This window comes from Setaria italica, chromosome III, assembly GCF_000263155.2.
Source record: "Setaria italica strain Yugu1 chromosome III, Setaria_italica_v2.0, whole genome shotgun sequence".
NCBI lineage: Eukaryota > Viridiplantae > Streptophyta > Magnoliopsida > Poales > Poaceae > Setaria > Setaria italica.
This window is the reverse complement of record NC_028452.1, coordinates 50,581,676-50,597,066: the sequence shown is the minus strand read 5'-3', so window position 1 is coordinate 50,597,066 and position 15,391 is coordinate 50,581,676. Positions and strand designations below refer to the sequence as shown.

The 15,391-nt window shown below is 50.3% G+C and overlaps 3 protein-coding genes across 3 annotated transcripts; 1 reads left to right on the top strand and 2 right to left on the bottom strand.

Annotated features, from left to right (window-relative positions):
• Window positions 1-29: 29 nt before the first annotated feature.
• Window positions 30-1,386, top strand: LOC101768917. Its single transcript, XM_004964186.4, has one exon. The coding sequence runs from the start codon at window positions 163-165 to the stop codon at window positions 1,234-1,236; it is 1,074 nt and encodes a 357-aa protein (XP_004964243.2). The 5' UTR covers window positions 30-162; the 3' UTR covers window positions 1,237-1,386.
• Window positions 1,323-5,944, bottom strand: LOC101762148 (sucrose transport protein SUT2). Its single transcript, XM_004963292.4, has 5 exons — window positions 5,309-5,944; window positions 3,464-4,194; window positions 3,293-3,356; window positions 3,178-3,221; window positions 1,323-1,783 (listed from the first exon to the last, which is right to left on the bottom strand). The coding sequence occupies exons 1-5, from the start codon at window positions 5,787-5,789 to the stop codon at window positions 1,610-1,612; spliced, it is 1,494 nt and encodes a 497-aa protein (XP_004963349.1). The 5' UTR covers window positions 5,790-5,944; the 3' UTR covers window positions 1,323-1,609.
• Window positions 5,945-7,793: 1,849 nt separating this feature from the next.
• On the bottom strand, window positions 7,794-14,035 carry LOC111256789 (transcription factor CSA-like). Its single transcript, XM_022825331.1, has 2 exons — window positions 13,251-14,035; window positions 7,794-8,124 (listed from the first exon to the last, which is right to left on the bottom strand). Exons 1-2 carry the CDS (start codon window positions 14,033-14,035, stop codon window positions 7,794-7,796), a joined length of 1,116 nt encoding a protein of 371 aa, XP_022681066.1.
• Between the last annotated feature and the right edge of the window lie 1,356 nt (window positions 14,036-15,391).

The window sequence follows — 15,391 nt, the reverse complement described above, 5'->3', positions numbered from 1 at the left end:
ACCAAGAAAAAGCAAGCGGACGGACGGACGGAACACGTAGCCCAGACAAGGCCACAACCACTAGTTTTCTTTCTGGTGGGTGCTGCGTGCTGGAGCAGAGTCCCCTCTCCTCCACTCACTCTCTCTCTCTCTCTCTCTCCATCGCCGGATTCAGAATTTCAGATGATGGCCATGGCCGGCCGGCTCCAGGTGCTCTCCAGCCCCACCGCCGCGCCAGTCGCTGCTTCTTCTCCTTGCCATCATCATCGTCGCCTGGCTTGGAGCCGGCGTCCAGATCCAACAAGATCATCATCAATAGTAGCAGCCAGCAGCAGTAGCTCCTCGTCGTCGTCGACCATCAGCAAGGGCAATAAGGTGGTGACGCTCGAGCTGACGTATCTGGAGATCAACAGCTGGGTGTGGGAGGTGCAGCAGCAGGGCCAGGGCCAGAGTTCTCCGATGCGCATCCTGGTGGACCCCCTGGTCGTCGGCAACCTCGACTTCGGCGCGCCATGGCTGTTCGACGGCGCGAAGAAGAACCCCAAGGTGAAGGCCCTGGGCGTGGACGACCTCCTGGCGCTGGAGCCGGGGCTGCTGCTCATCACGCAGAGCCTGGACGACCACTGCCACGTCCGCACGCTGACGCAGCTGTCCGCCCGGGCGCCGGAGCTGCCGGTGGTGACCACCCCCAACGCGCAGCCGGTGCTCGCCTCCCTGCCCACGCCCTTCCGCCGCGTCACCTACCTCGAGCCCGGCCAGTCCACCGCCGTCAACGCCCAGCTCCGGGTGGTGGCCACCGCAGGCCCCGTGCTGGGCCCGCCGTGGCAGCGCCCCGAGAACGGCTACGTCCTCATCGCCGGCGCAGATGACGGTGGCCACGGCCTACTCTACTACGAGCCGCACTGCGTGTACGACGACAGCTCCTTCTTCCTCCCGGACAAGAGGCGGCAGCTGCAGGCGGACGTGGTGATCACGCCGGTGGTGAAGCAGCTGCTTCCGGCCAACTTCACCCTCGTCTCCGGCCAGGAGGACGCCGTCCGCCTGGCCAGCCTGCTGCGAGCCAGGTACGTGGTCCCCATGAGCAACGGCGACGTGGACGCCGGCGGACTCCTGGCCGCCGTCATCTCCAAACAGGGGACGACGCAGTCCTTCGAGGCCAAGCTGTCGGCGGCGCTTCCCGGGCAGGTGCAGGTTCTCCAACCCACGCCCGGCGTGCCGTTGCAACTGGAACTGGACATCATACCGCAAAATCAGTGAGGTTTTAGTACTAGGGACGACACTAGCTGCCTGCTCTGCTATTGTTCTCTCTGTATGGAGTACACATACAACAGCAGCCCTGCCAGTAAATCGTAACTCATGTAACTTTTATTACTCAATTATAATTAACCTCCTGGACATACATACACATATACATACATTCCTTCCATGTACGTAAATAAAGCACAACAAATGATGGAGAGACAAGGCAAAAAATAGCTCAACAGGGCAAACCACCAAAAAGGAAAGGACACCCCCATGAGCGTGCAGTGCAGGACTTGGATGTGTGCCCAACCCGACCAACCGCAAAGAATCGTTGCAAGTTGCTTGCAACACCTCCACAGCATGTATGTAACAATGGTGGCTAGGCAACTTATCGGTGTGTCCCGCCGCCTCTCCTCCTCGACGATGCAATGCGTGCTCGTGGAAGCCCCAGAATAGCCACCAGCCCACCGATGAAAGATGCACCGGCTGCCACCGCAAAAGCAGGCGCATTTCCACCGCCGAACAGTTCATCCCATGGTCCACTACCAAGCGACACAATAATCTGCAGGAGGTGCCAGTGTCAGCAATATCCGCAAAAGCTGCATCACCATGTATCCTGGCTCCAGTCGAGCTTCAACTCTGGGAAATAACATGCCAGTGTCCGTTTTTTTTTGCCATAACCTAGTTTGCCAATTTATGCTCATGCTAAACATCTGTGTAAATGGTTCTGATTTCTCTTACGCACACGAGTTTTACAAGGCTTGATTTGTACCAATGCGGACCACAGTTTTTTTTAACATACACACTACAAATAAGATGGTTGATCCTAATTGTGAATTTAGCTTATTTTTAGCTAACATGGTCATTGGTCGCAATCCAGCGTTCGATTTCTTGATGGAAATCGTGGTGCAAGACAGGGAATGAAAACCTGATCACTTTTATATAAACCTAAAGATTGGATTTCAACATTCGCTGATTAGAATTTAGAACTTCTTCAGTTTCATGAATAGGCCAAGTAAATCACCTGCAGTTGTAGTATGGGTGTTCACAACTGACTCAGGTGTATCGTCATTTATCAAGCATTTGCTTTCACTTCAAATTAGAGGTCAGTTGCACATATTGAGGCTTTGCTGGCACTGTGGATTATTCAAAGAATTTGGTGTGTCCGTCTGGTTTGTGTTGCCAGGTTTCAGACTTGCCAATTGTCTCCTCAGTGTGGCTTCACGTGAAGCTTTTGAAAAAACAAAGATGATCTCACACGTTGATTATTCCTTACTTCAGCCGCACATGGTTGGTCAATGACGACTCATGATTTCTACTATCGAAAGGAATTTCGCTCTACGTGGAGACTGTTGTATTATGATCCAAATCCTAGACTATTTGTGAAAGTTTCTCCTATAGGGAATTCACTTCTGTTGAGATAGAGCCAATGCAACACCACTGCTTCTACATTATTCAACGATACAGTGATTTCATTTTTTTTCTCGAACACGCAGGAGAGCTGCGTATCAATATATTAAGAACAAAGGGTTTTTAGGAAAAACCCAGGATACAGCAAGGTTTTTTATGGATACAGTGATTTCATCATCGTGGGTTTCTTGTTTGTCTTGTGTTCTTCTATGTTGCCATGTGTTACAATTAACTGAAGACCAAATCTGTTCTATCTGTAATCTGACACTACTATAAATAAAGATATAGACAACCAACATCATTTCAACCTGCAACTCAAACCGTCTCTTATTGCCTTTAAGATGCTAAGAATATAAACCATTTTTAAAATTGGGTTCTGGAACCAATTATCACTTAGAGCAAATGTTATTGGGTAAGATTACTTGGATCCATTATCTACTGATCAGTTTAGGCCAATTACCCTATGACTGCTCACAGTTGCACTGGACTCCATATACACATAGTACTGAACCAAAGCCGACAAAAAACATTAATAAAGGTAATTACCTGTGGTATGACAATAGCTAAATTTAGGATACCCATTGCCAGACCTGCAGGGGAGAAATAGAAAAAAGTTAAGAAATGCAATCATGATGATAGTACGTACTCAAAATGGAAATACCTTGGCCAAGACCCAGATTTTCAACACGACTAGCAGCCATTGCATATGGTATACTGTATGTGATCTGCAAACAAGGAAATAAATTGAATATACCACATGGACAACATACAAGTGAGCTGGAAGTAGACAAAAAAATATCATTCTGTCGAAAAAGACAATCTTGTTACTCACCGCCAGGGGTGCCCCTAAAATTGTAAAAACCACCAGGGAAGCAATGACAATGCCAGTTGGAGGTACTCCACTGGGAGGATAATCCATGTTCTTTGCAACATATGTTATTACGAGCATTGCCACGAAGCATAAAGCCATTATTATATTGGAGACACCCCATACTAGTCCAGCTCCCCACTTCCTACATAGCTTTTCTAGTACAACAGAGGTGAACCCAAGAAGGACAGAGTTCATCATTAGGCCAAAAGAACCCATTCTCACACCATCATGGTAACTTTGGGACTGTTCTGGGTTGTCTGGGCTTCCTCGGTAGATCTCTCGGCCCATCCAATCAGTATCAAAGAGGATAAAAGGAAACCATCCAATCCATGTAAGGGCAGTGACAATTAAGACCATCCAAACTGGTAGTGTGAAGTATCTGAATGACCCAAAAAGCTCCCAGAGGAAAGCTTCCTGTTCGGTACCTGGATGTTCTGCTTCATCACCTCCAAAAGTTTGAGGCTCTTGCGCTGATGATACAGTGATGTAGGTTGTGATCACCAGAATAATAATGTCAAGAAGAAAGGCAGACTTGAGGTTGGCACAACTGATGCTGCAGGATGGTGTAACAGTGAAAGGAAATATCCTATACCAGCCACTGTATGCTCCGGTGGCATATCCAAGTATGTTTCCCAGGGCCATGAAGAGTGAAAAGTATGCATTAGCAATCCGAGTCCTCCTTGGGTCATTCTCTGCAATATAAAGGGTTGGAAGGGAGTCATTTCTGAGTTTTGACAAGAGAAGTAACGTGTATGTATTATAAACCATTAGCAGAAAAACACAATTTAATGTGCGCACAAGCCTGGATCAGAATCACGGAAACTGAAAAGCTCCCTCAGATTGGCCATGGGCTAGCTGAGCTACTAAGTTGCGTCAACAGAAAATACTTAGATGATCGTCTATTTGTTTTACCAAAAAAAAAAAATCTGAAAACTATGCTGTCACCACGAGCACAGATCATACCATCACAGAGTAGCGTCGCATCAGATGTTGCCTCTTAGCATACAAGCCGATAGCAGCCCGCAGCCACAACCATTCTCAGCCTTGCAATTATTAATGAGGGCCCTTTAATACCTGGCTGCAGGCAAAAGATGCGGACTGTCCTATGATTCCAAACTTGCAGCAATAATGGTGTAACACTTGAATATCTCTCCCTGTGCAGGCCTACCGCGACAATTCGAAAGCGATCCCTTGACCTCCCCCCACACTCATCCTGAGTCCCACATACAGAGAAGAGTAGCATACATATCCTTATAGAGAGGTTTGGGGAAAAACAACAACAACAATTGGTGGTGACATATGTATACATACTAACCCCTAATTATTCATTACTTGTTTGTTGTCCGGGCCTGCTAAACTTGATGCTAATGATGGGCCAGCTGGCATGGCAAAAAGACAATCAGGGCCATACATAATCCGGAGCTTGGCGAGGCAAGTAAGGTAGCCGTCGTGTAAAATGGGGATTGAGGTAGGCGAGCAACGTCGCATCGGAGCAAAGAATCTGGGCTAAAGCGGAAAGCGACGCCTGTTTTTCTTTCTTTCATTCATCAGTTATAGTACTACTACATATGGGAAGGCATATACTCCGTAGGCAGCACAGAGAGAGAGGAGAGAAATATCGGAGGCCGTTTTTGGCCTGGCCCCTCGCGATGTGGTAAATTGCTTGTTGGTTACGCCACGAATCGCGTGCGACGGAAGCGAAATCGAACTGCCCAGGCAGCAGTTCCTGCTTGATTGTTCTTCTCCTCCTAATAAAAATCGAGAATATAATCGACGGAACAAATAAATAAGGAAGAGTTTACCGACCGGTGAGGTCCGCGAGGAATGCCCTGCAGGGCCCCTGCGTTGCGTTGTTGCCGACATCGAGCAGCCAGAATCCGAGGAGGTAGACGCAGATGGCGCCGAGGCGTGTGGTGCCCGGGGTGATGTCGTCGCCGAAGAGGCGTCCGAGGTCGGCGGAGAACCCGACGGTGAGGACGGCGGCGGCGATGGAGGCGGCCCCCGCGGCGATGAAGGGCCTTCGGCGCCCCAGCGGGGAGGCCGCGGGTGCGATGCGGTCGGAGAGGTGGCCGACGAGGGGCTGGACGAGGAGGCCGGAGAGCGGGCCGCAGAGCCAGACGAGGCTGGCGAAGGCGTGCGGGATGCCGAGCTCCTGCACGTAGGGGGTGAGCAGCGACAGCTGCAGCGCCCACCCGAACTGCACCCCGCACGCCACGGACGCCGCGCGCAGCAGCTTCCGGAGGGGCACCTTGCGCGCCGGGGGCGCCGCCGCCGCCGTGCGCGGCATGCCGCCGCCTCCTGCTCCGACGCGCGAATCGGATTTGGTGGTCTGGGTGGGGGCTCGCTCCTGGATGGAAGAGGAACGGAAGAGGAGCAGAGGCAGAGCGGAGCTGTGTGTGTGTGTGTGTGCGCGTGGCCTGCTATTGATAATCAATCAATCGAATTGAATTCTCCAGAGAAAGAGAAGGGGAGAGAGAGAGAGAGAAACAACAATACAAAAGAGAAGATGGGCCCCCGCTACTTGCCACGGCAACCGCTGTCACGCTGGCCCACCGCGCCCCGCCTGCGTGTATTTTTCCCCCACTTTTCAAATCCCGCCCCGTGCTGCCGTGCCCCAAGGAGGAGCAGTTGCTCCCTCCCCCTCCAGAGCACTAGCTTGTAATCCAGCGTAGGGTAGTCTTGTTTGCTTTGTGAGGCTGAGTGCGTGTCCCTCTATATTTTTTTCTTGCTGCTTGCCACCAGCTTGGTGATGCTTTTGTAACCGTCTTGATACCCCTGCTTCCTCTTACTTAGATGCGGTTAAGCATGATTGTGAAAAATACACTAGCTTGTAATTGTTAAACATATATTAAACAATATGAACAACATCATCGTGAATTCTATAGACAAGATCGATCACACTCCTGTTGCGAGCTCATTGTTGATGGCAGTTAACACGCCAGTTTATGAACCGCAAACGCACGAATCATCGTAGTTTTTTCCTCAGAATATCCCATCCAAGATTTATCAATCCGTGGATCGGCAGCAAACTGGTTAGGGTTTTTCTATCTAGCTAATCAGATCTAATCCTACCATGAAGCACGAATTGCATATAACGGTAAACCTAATCGTGACATAAGTATTGGACAGGATAAACATATCGCATCCATATATATGAGGTAACACAACCAAAGGTAGCATGAGCCTATTATTTTCTTATTGTAGTTTAGCCAAAGTGGTAACCAATCTATGTAGCACCTTGATAAAGAGTCATCTCTAAGAAAGGTGGCTCGCAAACGGCCTACTTTCTTGTGGTCACCACTGCGAGGTATGTGTTAATGTCTCCGGTTTTCCAAAGCTTTACCTCAAATGACTCTCACAATACTCGCCATCGATCCTACTCAACATTACGCAATCGTTCGGTCTTTTCCTCCCACATGTTGTCGCCACACAAGGGTAATCACACCGACTTCCTACGCACTACTAAGATGTATCCGAAAGACATAGACTAATCACCACGATTACATCAATTCCTACTAAGAACATATGCTAGCTAAACATATGAGAATAAGCATGCATCATAGTAGATCAAAATAAGCACAAGATTAGATTGATATCACCATCGTGTATACATAAGCCTTGATGATCACAAGGCTCGGCTCCAAAACTCCACCATGGCTTCACCATGCAGGGATGACCATGGTGGCTAGGGTCTAGCCTAAGCCATCTCCTAAACAACCTCGAAGACTTGCAGTGGCCCTCAGCTCACTCTGGTGTGTGTCCCTCTATTCGTCGACTTCTGGTGGATTGATCTTGTGCGTCGATGAATTTTGGGCATTCTTATAGTTTGGAAGACGAGTGGCTGAAATAAGAAGGTGAGGGGAATAAGGAAAACCCTAGGCCAATCGGTCTGTGGAGGTCCAAGCTGATCGTCATGACCCTTCCTTTTATCCCCTCATGCCCAACTCCGTCGCCAAGTCTCCTCTGATTTTTTGGAAGCTTATTTTTGTATGTATGTGGACCTAGCACGTTGATAGCTTCAAGATGAGATTGATCTTTGATAACTCTTCAAATCTCCACTTGATCTTCTTTGCTTCCTCTTTGATCTGGAAATGAGACTTGCCATGTCTTCACAATCTTAGCCCTTAAGCATGTGTTTGGTTTTGGAACGATATGGGTTGGGTTGGAGCTCACCCCTTTTATGGGTTGGAGTCGACCCATCTCGTGTTTGGATGAGAGGGATAGGTTGGACCTAATTTTTTGTTTGATTGGAGGGATTGAGAAGGTTGGGATGGATGGTATTTTAACACCATTAGCAACGGGTCCCAACTATCAACTGCGGGGCCCACATGTCATCATCACCCACATTATCTTCTTCCTCTGGCCACCCTCCGTCTCCCCCGCGCCGCCGCTCCCCTGCCCCTGCGCTCCCCCCTGCGCCACCGCCCCTCTGCATGCACGACCACCGCTCCTCCCTTTCCCGCACCGCCGCTCCCTCTCCCTGCGCCGCCGCTCCTCCCTCTCCCCTCGCGTCGGCCACCGCTCCCTTCCCCCGCGCCAACCGCCACCCCTCTCCCCACGCCAGCCGCCACCCCTCTCCCCGCGCCGCTCCTCCCTGTGATGCATGCGGAGGGCGACGGGAGGAAGCGGGGTTGGTGGGAAGATGGAGGCGTCGGGCAGGCGGCGGGGGTGGCGAGCGCGCCTGCGCTAGCGAGCGCGAGGACCAAGGGCGGGCGGGCCGGGGAGGTGAGGAGGGAGGCGGCGAGCACGCCGGCGCGCGGGTGATCGAGGGCGAGCGCGGAGACGAAGAAGCGACGGTATCCATCTGGGTCAGGACGGTCCGCCCGTTTTGGAGAAACCATTCCAACCCGCATCTACGTGAAATATTCCCTACTGGAGTCACTCCAACCCACATGTATTTCCAACCAAACAAGGGACCAACTAGGTCAAACCTGTCCCAACCCACTATCCAAACACACAGTAATCTTGGAGGAGTGCTTGCTAAAAAATGAGCATCGGAGGGGACCAGAAGACCCTTGGCCGATCGTCTTGGGCTTCACCAAGCTGATCGCCCTGGGCTCTTTCTGAGCCCGGTGGCCTTCGTATTTGACAAGTTCGTTTCTTGCTCATGGCTTTATCGAAAAATATGATTTTAGGTCCAATTTCCTGTAAAAACAGAATGTCCTCCAAAATACAATGCATATGCGAAAACGAGGTTATTTCAGGTGCCAAGTGGCGGGTTAGTATAAGAATATGTATGAAAACACCACTTAAATGATACTAAAAGTATGTCAATAACGAGCGTCAACACTCATCGCCTCGGCCTACCTCTCATCTGATGGAGCGAACACAACCTGGCACTACTGGAAAACTCAGCATTCGTCCCGAGGCTCAGTACTGGTTGTGTTTTGATCCGGTACTAATGCTCGCCTAACGGCTAGTCCCCGAGGAGCCCCTCGTGACCCACTTTAGTACCGGGTGGAGGCTTTACCTGATAGTAAAGGTCACAAATTAGTATCAATTGAAGCTTCCAACTGGTAATAATGTTCCTGAGGGTCTTTAGTACCCGGTGCAGGCTTCACCCGGTATTAAATCGCAACCTCCCCTCACACGTTGTCAGCACCCCTTCAATCTCTTACTCCACACTCACCCCCCTCCCCACACTTATCCGATCATCCCCTCATTCTCTCACCCATTCCTCTCTCTCTTCTTCTCCCCACTGAATCCCCTCTCTCTCCCTAGCTAAATCCCCTCCCTCTCCCCCACACAGATCCTATCGCCGCCCTCTCCTCCCCCCCCCGCTCGCCCCTCACCTCTTACATGTGGTGAGGAGCGACGGCAGGGCAAGGAGTGGCGGAGGCAAGAAGGGAGGATGCGGTGAGGTGGCGGAGCATTGGCACGGCATGGCGGAGCAAGGAGCGGCGGCGGAGCTCCGGCGGGAGGGCACGGCGGCAGAGCTCCGGCGGGAGGACGCGGCGGCAAAGCATCGGCAGAGTGTGGCGGAGCAAGGAGCGCGTGGATCTTGGAGTAGCCTCCACCTCCTTAAATCTGGCGGGCACAGCAACCGGCAGGCTGAGATGAGGAGCGGCAGTGGTGGCAATCGGCGGCGGTGGCTGAGTAGCGTAAGTACGCCGCCTCCCTCCCTCCCTCCCTCCTGTGCAAGGCTCAAGTGCTATGCGATCGGGGCTCGGGCAGACGGCGGTGGGGTGCCGCCGGAGCTCCGGTCAACGGATTTCTTTTTTATTATTTTTTAGTACCACTTCAGTACAAGTTATTTGACCCGATACTAAAGGTCCCCCTTAATGTCGAAATAGTAATATCGGTTGCACAACCCACTACTAGAAAAATGACCTTTCATCCCTAGCCTTAGTACCGGTTGTTTTTAGACCCGGAACTAATGGTAGCATTAGTACCGGATCCAAATTCGGGGTACGGCGGAGCCCCTCTAGTACCGGTTGGGGCCTCCACCCAGTACTAAAGTACCCTCTAGTACCGGATGGAAACCCCCACCAGTACTAGAGCCTCCCCACTGTCCGCCCGGCCGCAAATTTTTTTATTTCCACGGCCTTATCTCCTCCCAGCGCCTCCTTCCCCCTCACTCTCCTCCCAGTCCTTAGCGCCAGAGCTCCTTCTCCTAACGCCTCCTTCCCCCTCACCTTCCTCCCGGTCCTTAGCGCCTGAGCTCCTTCCCCCAGCGCCTCTCCCTCCCTCTCCCTTCCTCTCTCAGCCCGCCTCCCTATCCCTTCCTCCCTCAGTCCACCTGCCTCCCTCTCCCTCTCCCTCAGGCGGCAGCGGCACAGATAGGCGTACGGCGGCGGCGGCGGGATGGCGGAGGAGGCGGTAGAGGAGGGCGTGGTGGCAGGGCTGGTGGTGGGGGCCGGCGAAGGGGTGGAAGAGGAGGAGGAGCGGCGGCCGGGGGTGGAGGAGGAGGAGGAGGGCGGCGGCCAGAGGCCACCGATGGGGGGTGGGTGGCGGGTGGCGAGGCTGGCAGTGGGGTAGAGGTGATTGCTTAGTACCGGTTGTGGAACCGGTATTAGAGGGGGGTTTTTAACCGGTACAAGAAGTGTAGTGACTGGTACTAACGGGGGGTTTGGACCCGGAACTGAAGGCGCAATTACTATAGTGTGTGCCTCGAGACACGTGAATAGATGCTGCGGGGACAAGGGGGAAGAATACATCCAAGCTGAAAAATGAAACACATAAGCAATACCATGAGAGAAAACGATCGGAACATATCACGATGCTCTACATGTAAATTGCAAATAAGCCCACCTAAGGATGTACATCCTATCTTTGCATTTTTGAAAGAAGAGAGGGAGAAGGGAAGGCCTGAGGTTTTTAACGTGAGAGAGGCGAGAGAAGCGCGGGTGCGTGGAGGGGTGTGTGGCTCGCTAGCAGAAGACGCGTGCTGTGTGTCGACCGCCGGCAGCCTGAGGGCATTTGAGCATGGTCTCTGATTTAAGGCCTCAAGTCCACATACATCTTCAGATGATATTTTTTCCAAATTTCATATTGCAGCACATCAACCAGCTAAAATAAAAGATAGGGTGTTTGACCGAAGAAGGAAAAGATCGAGTGCCCAAAAGATTGGAGCAAAATACAGCTGAAACTGAAGTTTCAAGTTTCAATTTCCTTTGATTTATCAAACTTTGGCCAAATATTTGAATGTCAAAATGAACTTTAATTAATTACCAAACATTGTGTGCATGTCAATTTCAAGTATCTACAAGATTGTGTTTGGTTGGCTGGCAAGTACATAAATAAAAATGAGAGTTATCAAGCCCTAAACCTAAGGTTTCAGCCATTTAATCAATAACTTTGGTCAATTTCAAGGTGTGGGTCAAAACAACAGTTTGACCAAGGTTTGGTTTTTTAATCATTAAACTTTGTTTTCACAGATCCAGAGCACATTTAGGTGAAAGTTTATATATTATACTGAAACTTTCATATTGGAGATATGTTAGGTGTTTACTAAAAATTAATTATAAACATCAGCTATAAATAGTTAAATTGAAGGACGGCATCAACACTTAGGTTCTTCAAACAAAAGTTTAAATGAAGGATTGAATTTGTTTCAACAACTGAAACATGTTCATGATTCAAAAATGGTTCATTTAATATCTTAAACTACATTTGACCAAAATTTTCATATTTATACTTTTTATTATTATTTAATTGCAAAAATAGCATAAACCCTTAATAAAATGCTTATTAAAGATGAACTCATATCGCATGTGACCAACTGCTTGCAGAAATTATTAATTGGATTAAGACTAATAATTACATGTGCAAAACACCAGAGGTGTGACAACTAAATATTTCCACAATCTTTTTGCTATATATACATGGGCCTTCAAGATTTATTTGAAATTTGTTGATTATTGCATGCAGATGTCACCATGAGAAAGTCTTTGTGTTGCGGGAGGGGTTGGCAAGGGGAGGCAATCCGTTAATGGTATAAGGTGAGAATAATATGACATGAAATATACACAAGCACATAAACTAACTTGAATATAGCATATATAATAAGCAAATCTACATGAGTCTTTGCTAAACAATCAGGTAAAACCTAAGGATTGAAAAAAAAGTGTTTTGCAATTTGAGCAAAAAAAGGGAGCAGCCAGTTAGTTGCGATTCACAAACTTGCAGTTGGATAGGAGGCTTTAATTGTATTTGCAGCAGGAGTGCTGCAGCAATGCCAATACAAAATAATTAGGCAAGGCACGCCCCGAACGCTGGTGCGTTTTGTCGAGTAGAGGAAGATGACATAATGCGAATCGACAGGTTGTGTCACGCGCCTTGCCACCTAACGAATCAGTCATGGGCACCAGCTGGATCCGCCCCTGGATGAGAGGGGGGGGGCTCACCATCGCCACCGCATCCACCCGCCGCCGCCGCTCCTCACTGCCACGAGTTAGGGGCGTGCGAAGGGGGGAGGGGAGGGGCAGTGGGAGAGGGAGGTCCGGTAGGGAAGGAGACGCGGGAGGAGAGAGGGAGGTGGAGGGGAGCGGAGGTGGGGAGGAGGTGGAGGGGAGCGGACGGGAAGGGAGCGAGCGGATAAAGCTTGGGGGAGGAGGGACTGAGGAAGGGCTCCTGCACCTTTTCCGCTGATGATTACATGGGATGTAATCTAACAGGTTTATCATAAGGAAAATGAGAACGGACCTTGCTTGGGTTGATATCCCAAAAATATTATTGCCTTTTCAAAGAAAGGATCACATGCATGTGTGGGGCTTCAAAAAGACTAGATCAGGCGGCAGATCGAAACGGGTGACGTGGCTAGGTAGAGGGGGCGCGTTTTTCTCTGGAACTAGCAAGATGCCCGTGCGTTGCTACGGTTGGAATAAGGAGTCTCAATGTGCTAGCGAAAAAGCACTTCAGTTGTTGCATGAACACAGAGAGAGTAGTTAGAAATCTTGTACATACTGAGCTCTAGAATAACAATCCTTTTGCCTCCCACGGATGCACAAGGGAAGAAGAAGGGAGTGTGTGGGAATATAAGGAAACACACGGAGAAGGGAACATACAATACCAATACCACATGCATGTTATTATTACGCATATAAGGAAAGACAATACAAGCGAAACAACAGTAATAAACGGTAGCAATCTGAGTTTGCTAGACCATTTATCGATCACCCCATGCATGATGAAAAGAAAAGAAGGAAAATTTATATGTATATCAATATATGGATTCCTGCCCGATGCATGCATCTTATTATTCATATATAGGATGACTGAGATAGATCAACGGTGGTGTCCCTTGGCCCAGGCTGCGGCGGCCATGAGAGAGTAGGCGAGCTGCCCTGTTTGGCGCTGCACCTCCTCCCTCACCATCTGGCGCACCACCGCCATGAGCTGCGCCTGCGCGTTTCCTTCTTCTTCTGGCATGCGCAGCGGCAGCGGCGATGGCTGCTGGTCTGCAGCTTTCATGCCCGTCGCCGATGCCCCGGCTTCTGGTTCCGGCAGTGGCAGGCCCAGGGTCAGGGACAGAGACGTGGACGGTTCGTGCAGAGCGCCGTCGTCGTCGCGGTGGTTGTTGGGGTTGAGAAGCCCTAGACCAGAAGCAGGTTGTTGATCGGCCACCGGCGGAGCGCTGTCCATGTCCTGCTGCAGAAATAGCTGCTGGGTTCCTCCTGCAGCAGCAGCACGGGAAGAGGTGGATGGTGCTCCTGCCGCCGCCAACGCCGCCGCTCGGCGCCTGCACCTGCGCAGGTTGGAGTTCCAGTGGTTCTTGATGGAGTTGTCGGTGCGTCCGGGGAGGAGACGCGCGATGGTGGCCCACTTGTTGCCGTAGCGAGCGTGGGCGCCGAGGATGATGGCGTCCTCGTGCGCCGTGAAGGCGCGGTGCTGCACCTCGGGGCTGAGCTGGTTGCACCACCGGAGGCGGCACGACTTGCCGGAGCGGCCGGGGATGGCGGCGCTGATGAGGCTCCAGCGGTGGGGGCCGTGCTGTTCCACCAGCCTCGTCAGCTGGGCGTCCTCCTCGGGGCTCCACGACCCCTTCTTCATCACTACTACTGCCGTCGCCGGCGGCGGCGCATCGCTCGCCATCTCCATACCTTACCTTGCTACTGCAGATCTGCACTGCACTGCACTGCACTGGGCACGTTCTTCAGTTCGCCGGCCGGCCGTATATGTAGCGTTACGTGCGCGCGATCGATCGGCCGGCTGTGCATGCCATGTCATGAGTGCGCGCACGGCACCCGGTTTAATTTGTTGCATGCGCTACCTTTTCTGTGGAATATGCTTTGTTTGTTGAAAGGAATGGATCCATCCCCAACGGCTTACCTTGTATGAGTTTGCATTGTGAACTGATACAGGCAGGGACGCGAGGGCGTTTTTGTACGTATAGTACCTGCTACACGTGTGCACGACAGCTGGCCGGGGGTTCGCATACGTGGACGGGTAGCCATGCAAAACATGCATGCTGTGATGTCCAGGCCAGACGGCCACGCCAAGCAGCCTGCTTGTTCCGTAGGGATCGATCGGCCCATCGATCGCAACGAAACAGCTGCTGAGGGATCCGTTTCCTTGTTGGTTGCATGTAAATGCGGCGACAACCAAAACCAAGCGTACCATTGCCCTAACCTTTCTTGTTACATACTCACTTCGTCCCAAATTGTATATCCATTTTAGCATTTCTAAGTTCACAAATTTTACTATATACCTAAATATATATTATGTCTAGATACATAAAAAAAATTATGAATCTAGAAATACCATAACAACCTACAATTTGGGATGGAAAACATACATGATGACGAGACCATGACGAAATCTTCAGAAAAGTCATTGTAACTTGAAATCAAAGTTTAGTTTTGCACTTCATAAACTATAGCCTATCAACTTCTAACACAAATCGAAATGAAAAACCTAAGGGTAGGAAGAAATCAGAATCTACTGCCTTTAACCTAAATCCCCAATTTCTAAAAATCCCTTTTCCTCTGATGAAAGGAGGAAAGTAGCGGCACAAAATAGGGGACAGACCTTACCGTAGCTCCTGCTCCTTCCTTCGCTGCTAGGATGCGCCATTCCCGCCACCCATTGCAGATCTGTGCACCGATGGCTCTAAGCTCAAGTTTTTGCCACAGTCAACAGGAGCGTGCCGGCGAGCCCCTTGCAGTGTACACCATTGCAGATATACCTATTGCTCTGGCGTGCAACTGGGAAGTGGACCACACTTATTAGAATTGTAATATAAATACGCTGCCTTTTTCAAACATAAATTGCATCATGTCTTAGTGGTAGTGCTGACTCGTTAGAATCAAGAGGTCATAGGTTTGACCCCTGCTATGGACACTCTTACCTTTTTATATTTCTTCCTTTTTTTATCTCAGACTGAGTTGTGGGACCTTGCCAGTTTTATGACAATTGAACACCTTATTTCACAACTCATGCTTGCATGGG

Coding starts and splice junctions, on each gene's coding strand:
- LOC101768917 (XM_004964186.4), top strand. CDS start 163: ATGATGGCCATGGCCGGCCGGCTCCAGGTGCTCTCCAGCCCCACCGCC.
- LOC101762148 (XM_004963292.4), bottom strand. CDS start 5,789: ATGCCGCGCACGGCGGCGGCGGCGCCCCCGGCGCGCAAGGTGCCCCTC. Junction 3,357..3,463: donor TTTTAGGGGCACCCCTGGCG/GTGAGTAACAAG, acceptor CCTTGTTTGCAG/ATCACATACAGTATACCATA. Junction 1,784..3,177: donor TAGCTATTGTCATACCACAG/GTAATTACCTTT, acceptor CACCTCCTGCAG/ATTATTGTGTCGCTTGGTAG.
- LOC111256789 (XM_022825331.1), bottom strand. CDS start 14,035: ATGGCGAGCGATGCGCCGCCGCCGGCGACGGCAGTAGTAGTGATGAAG. Junction 8,125..13,250: donor CTCATGGCCGCCGCAGCCTG/GGCCAAGGGACA, acceptor CAACCCCGCTTC/CTCCCGTCGCCCTCCGCATG.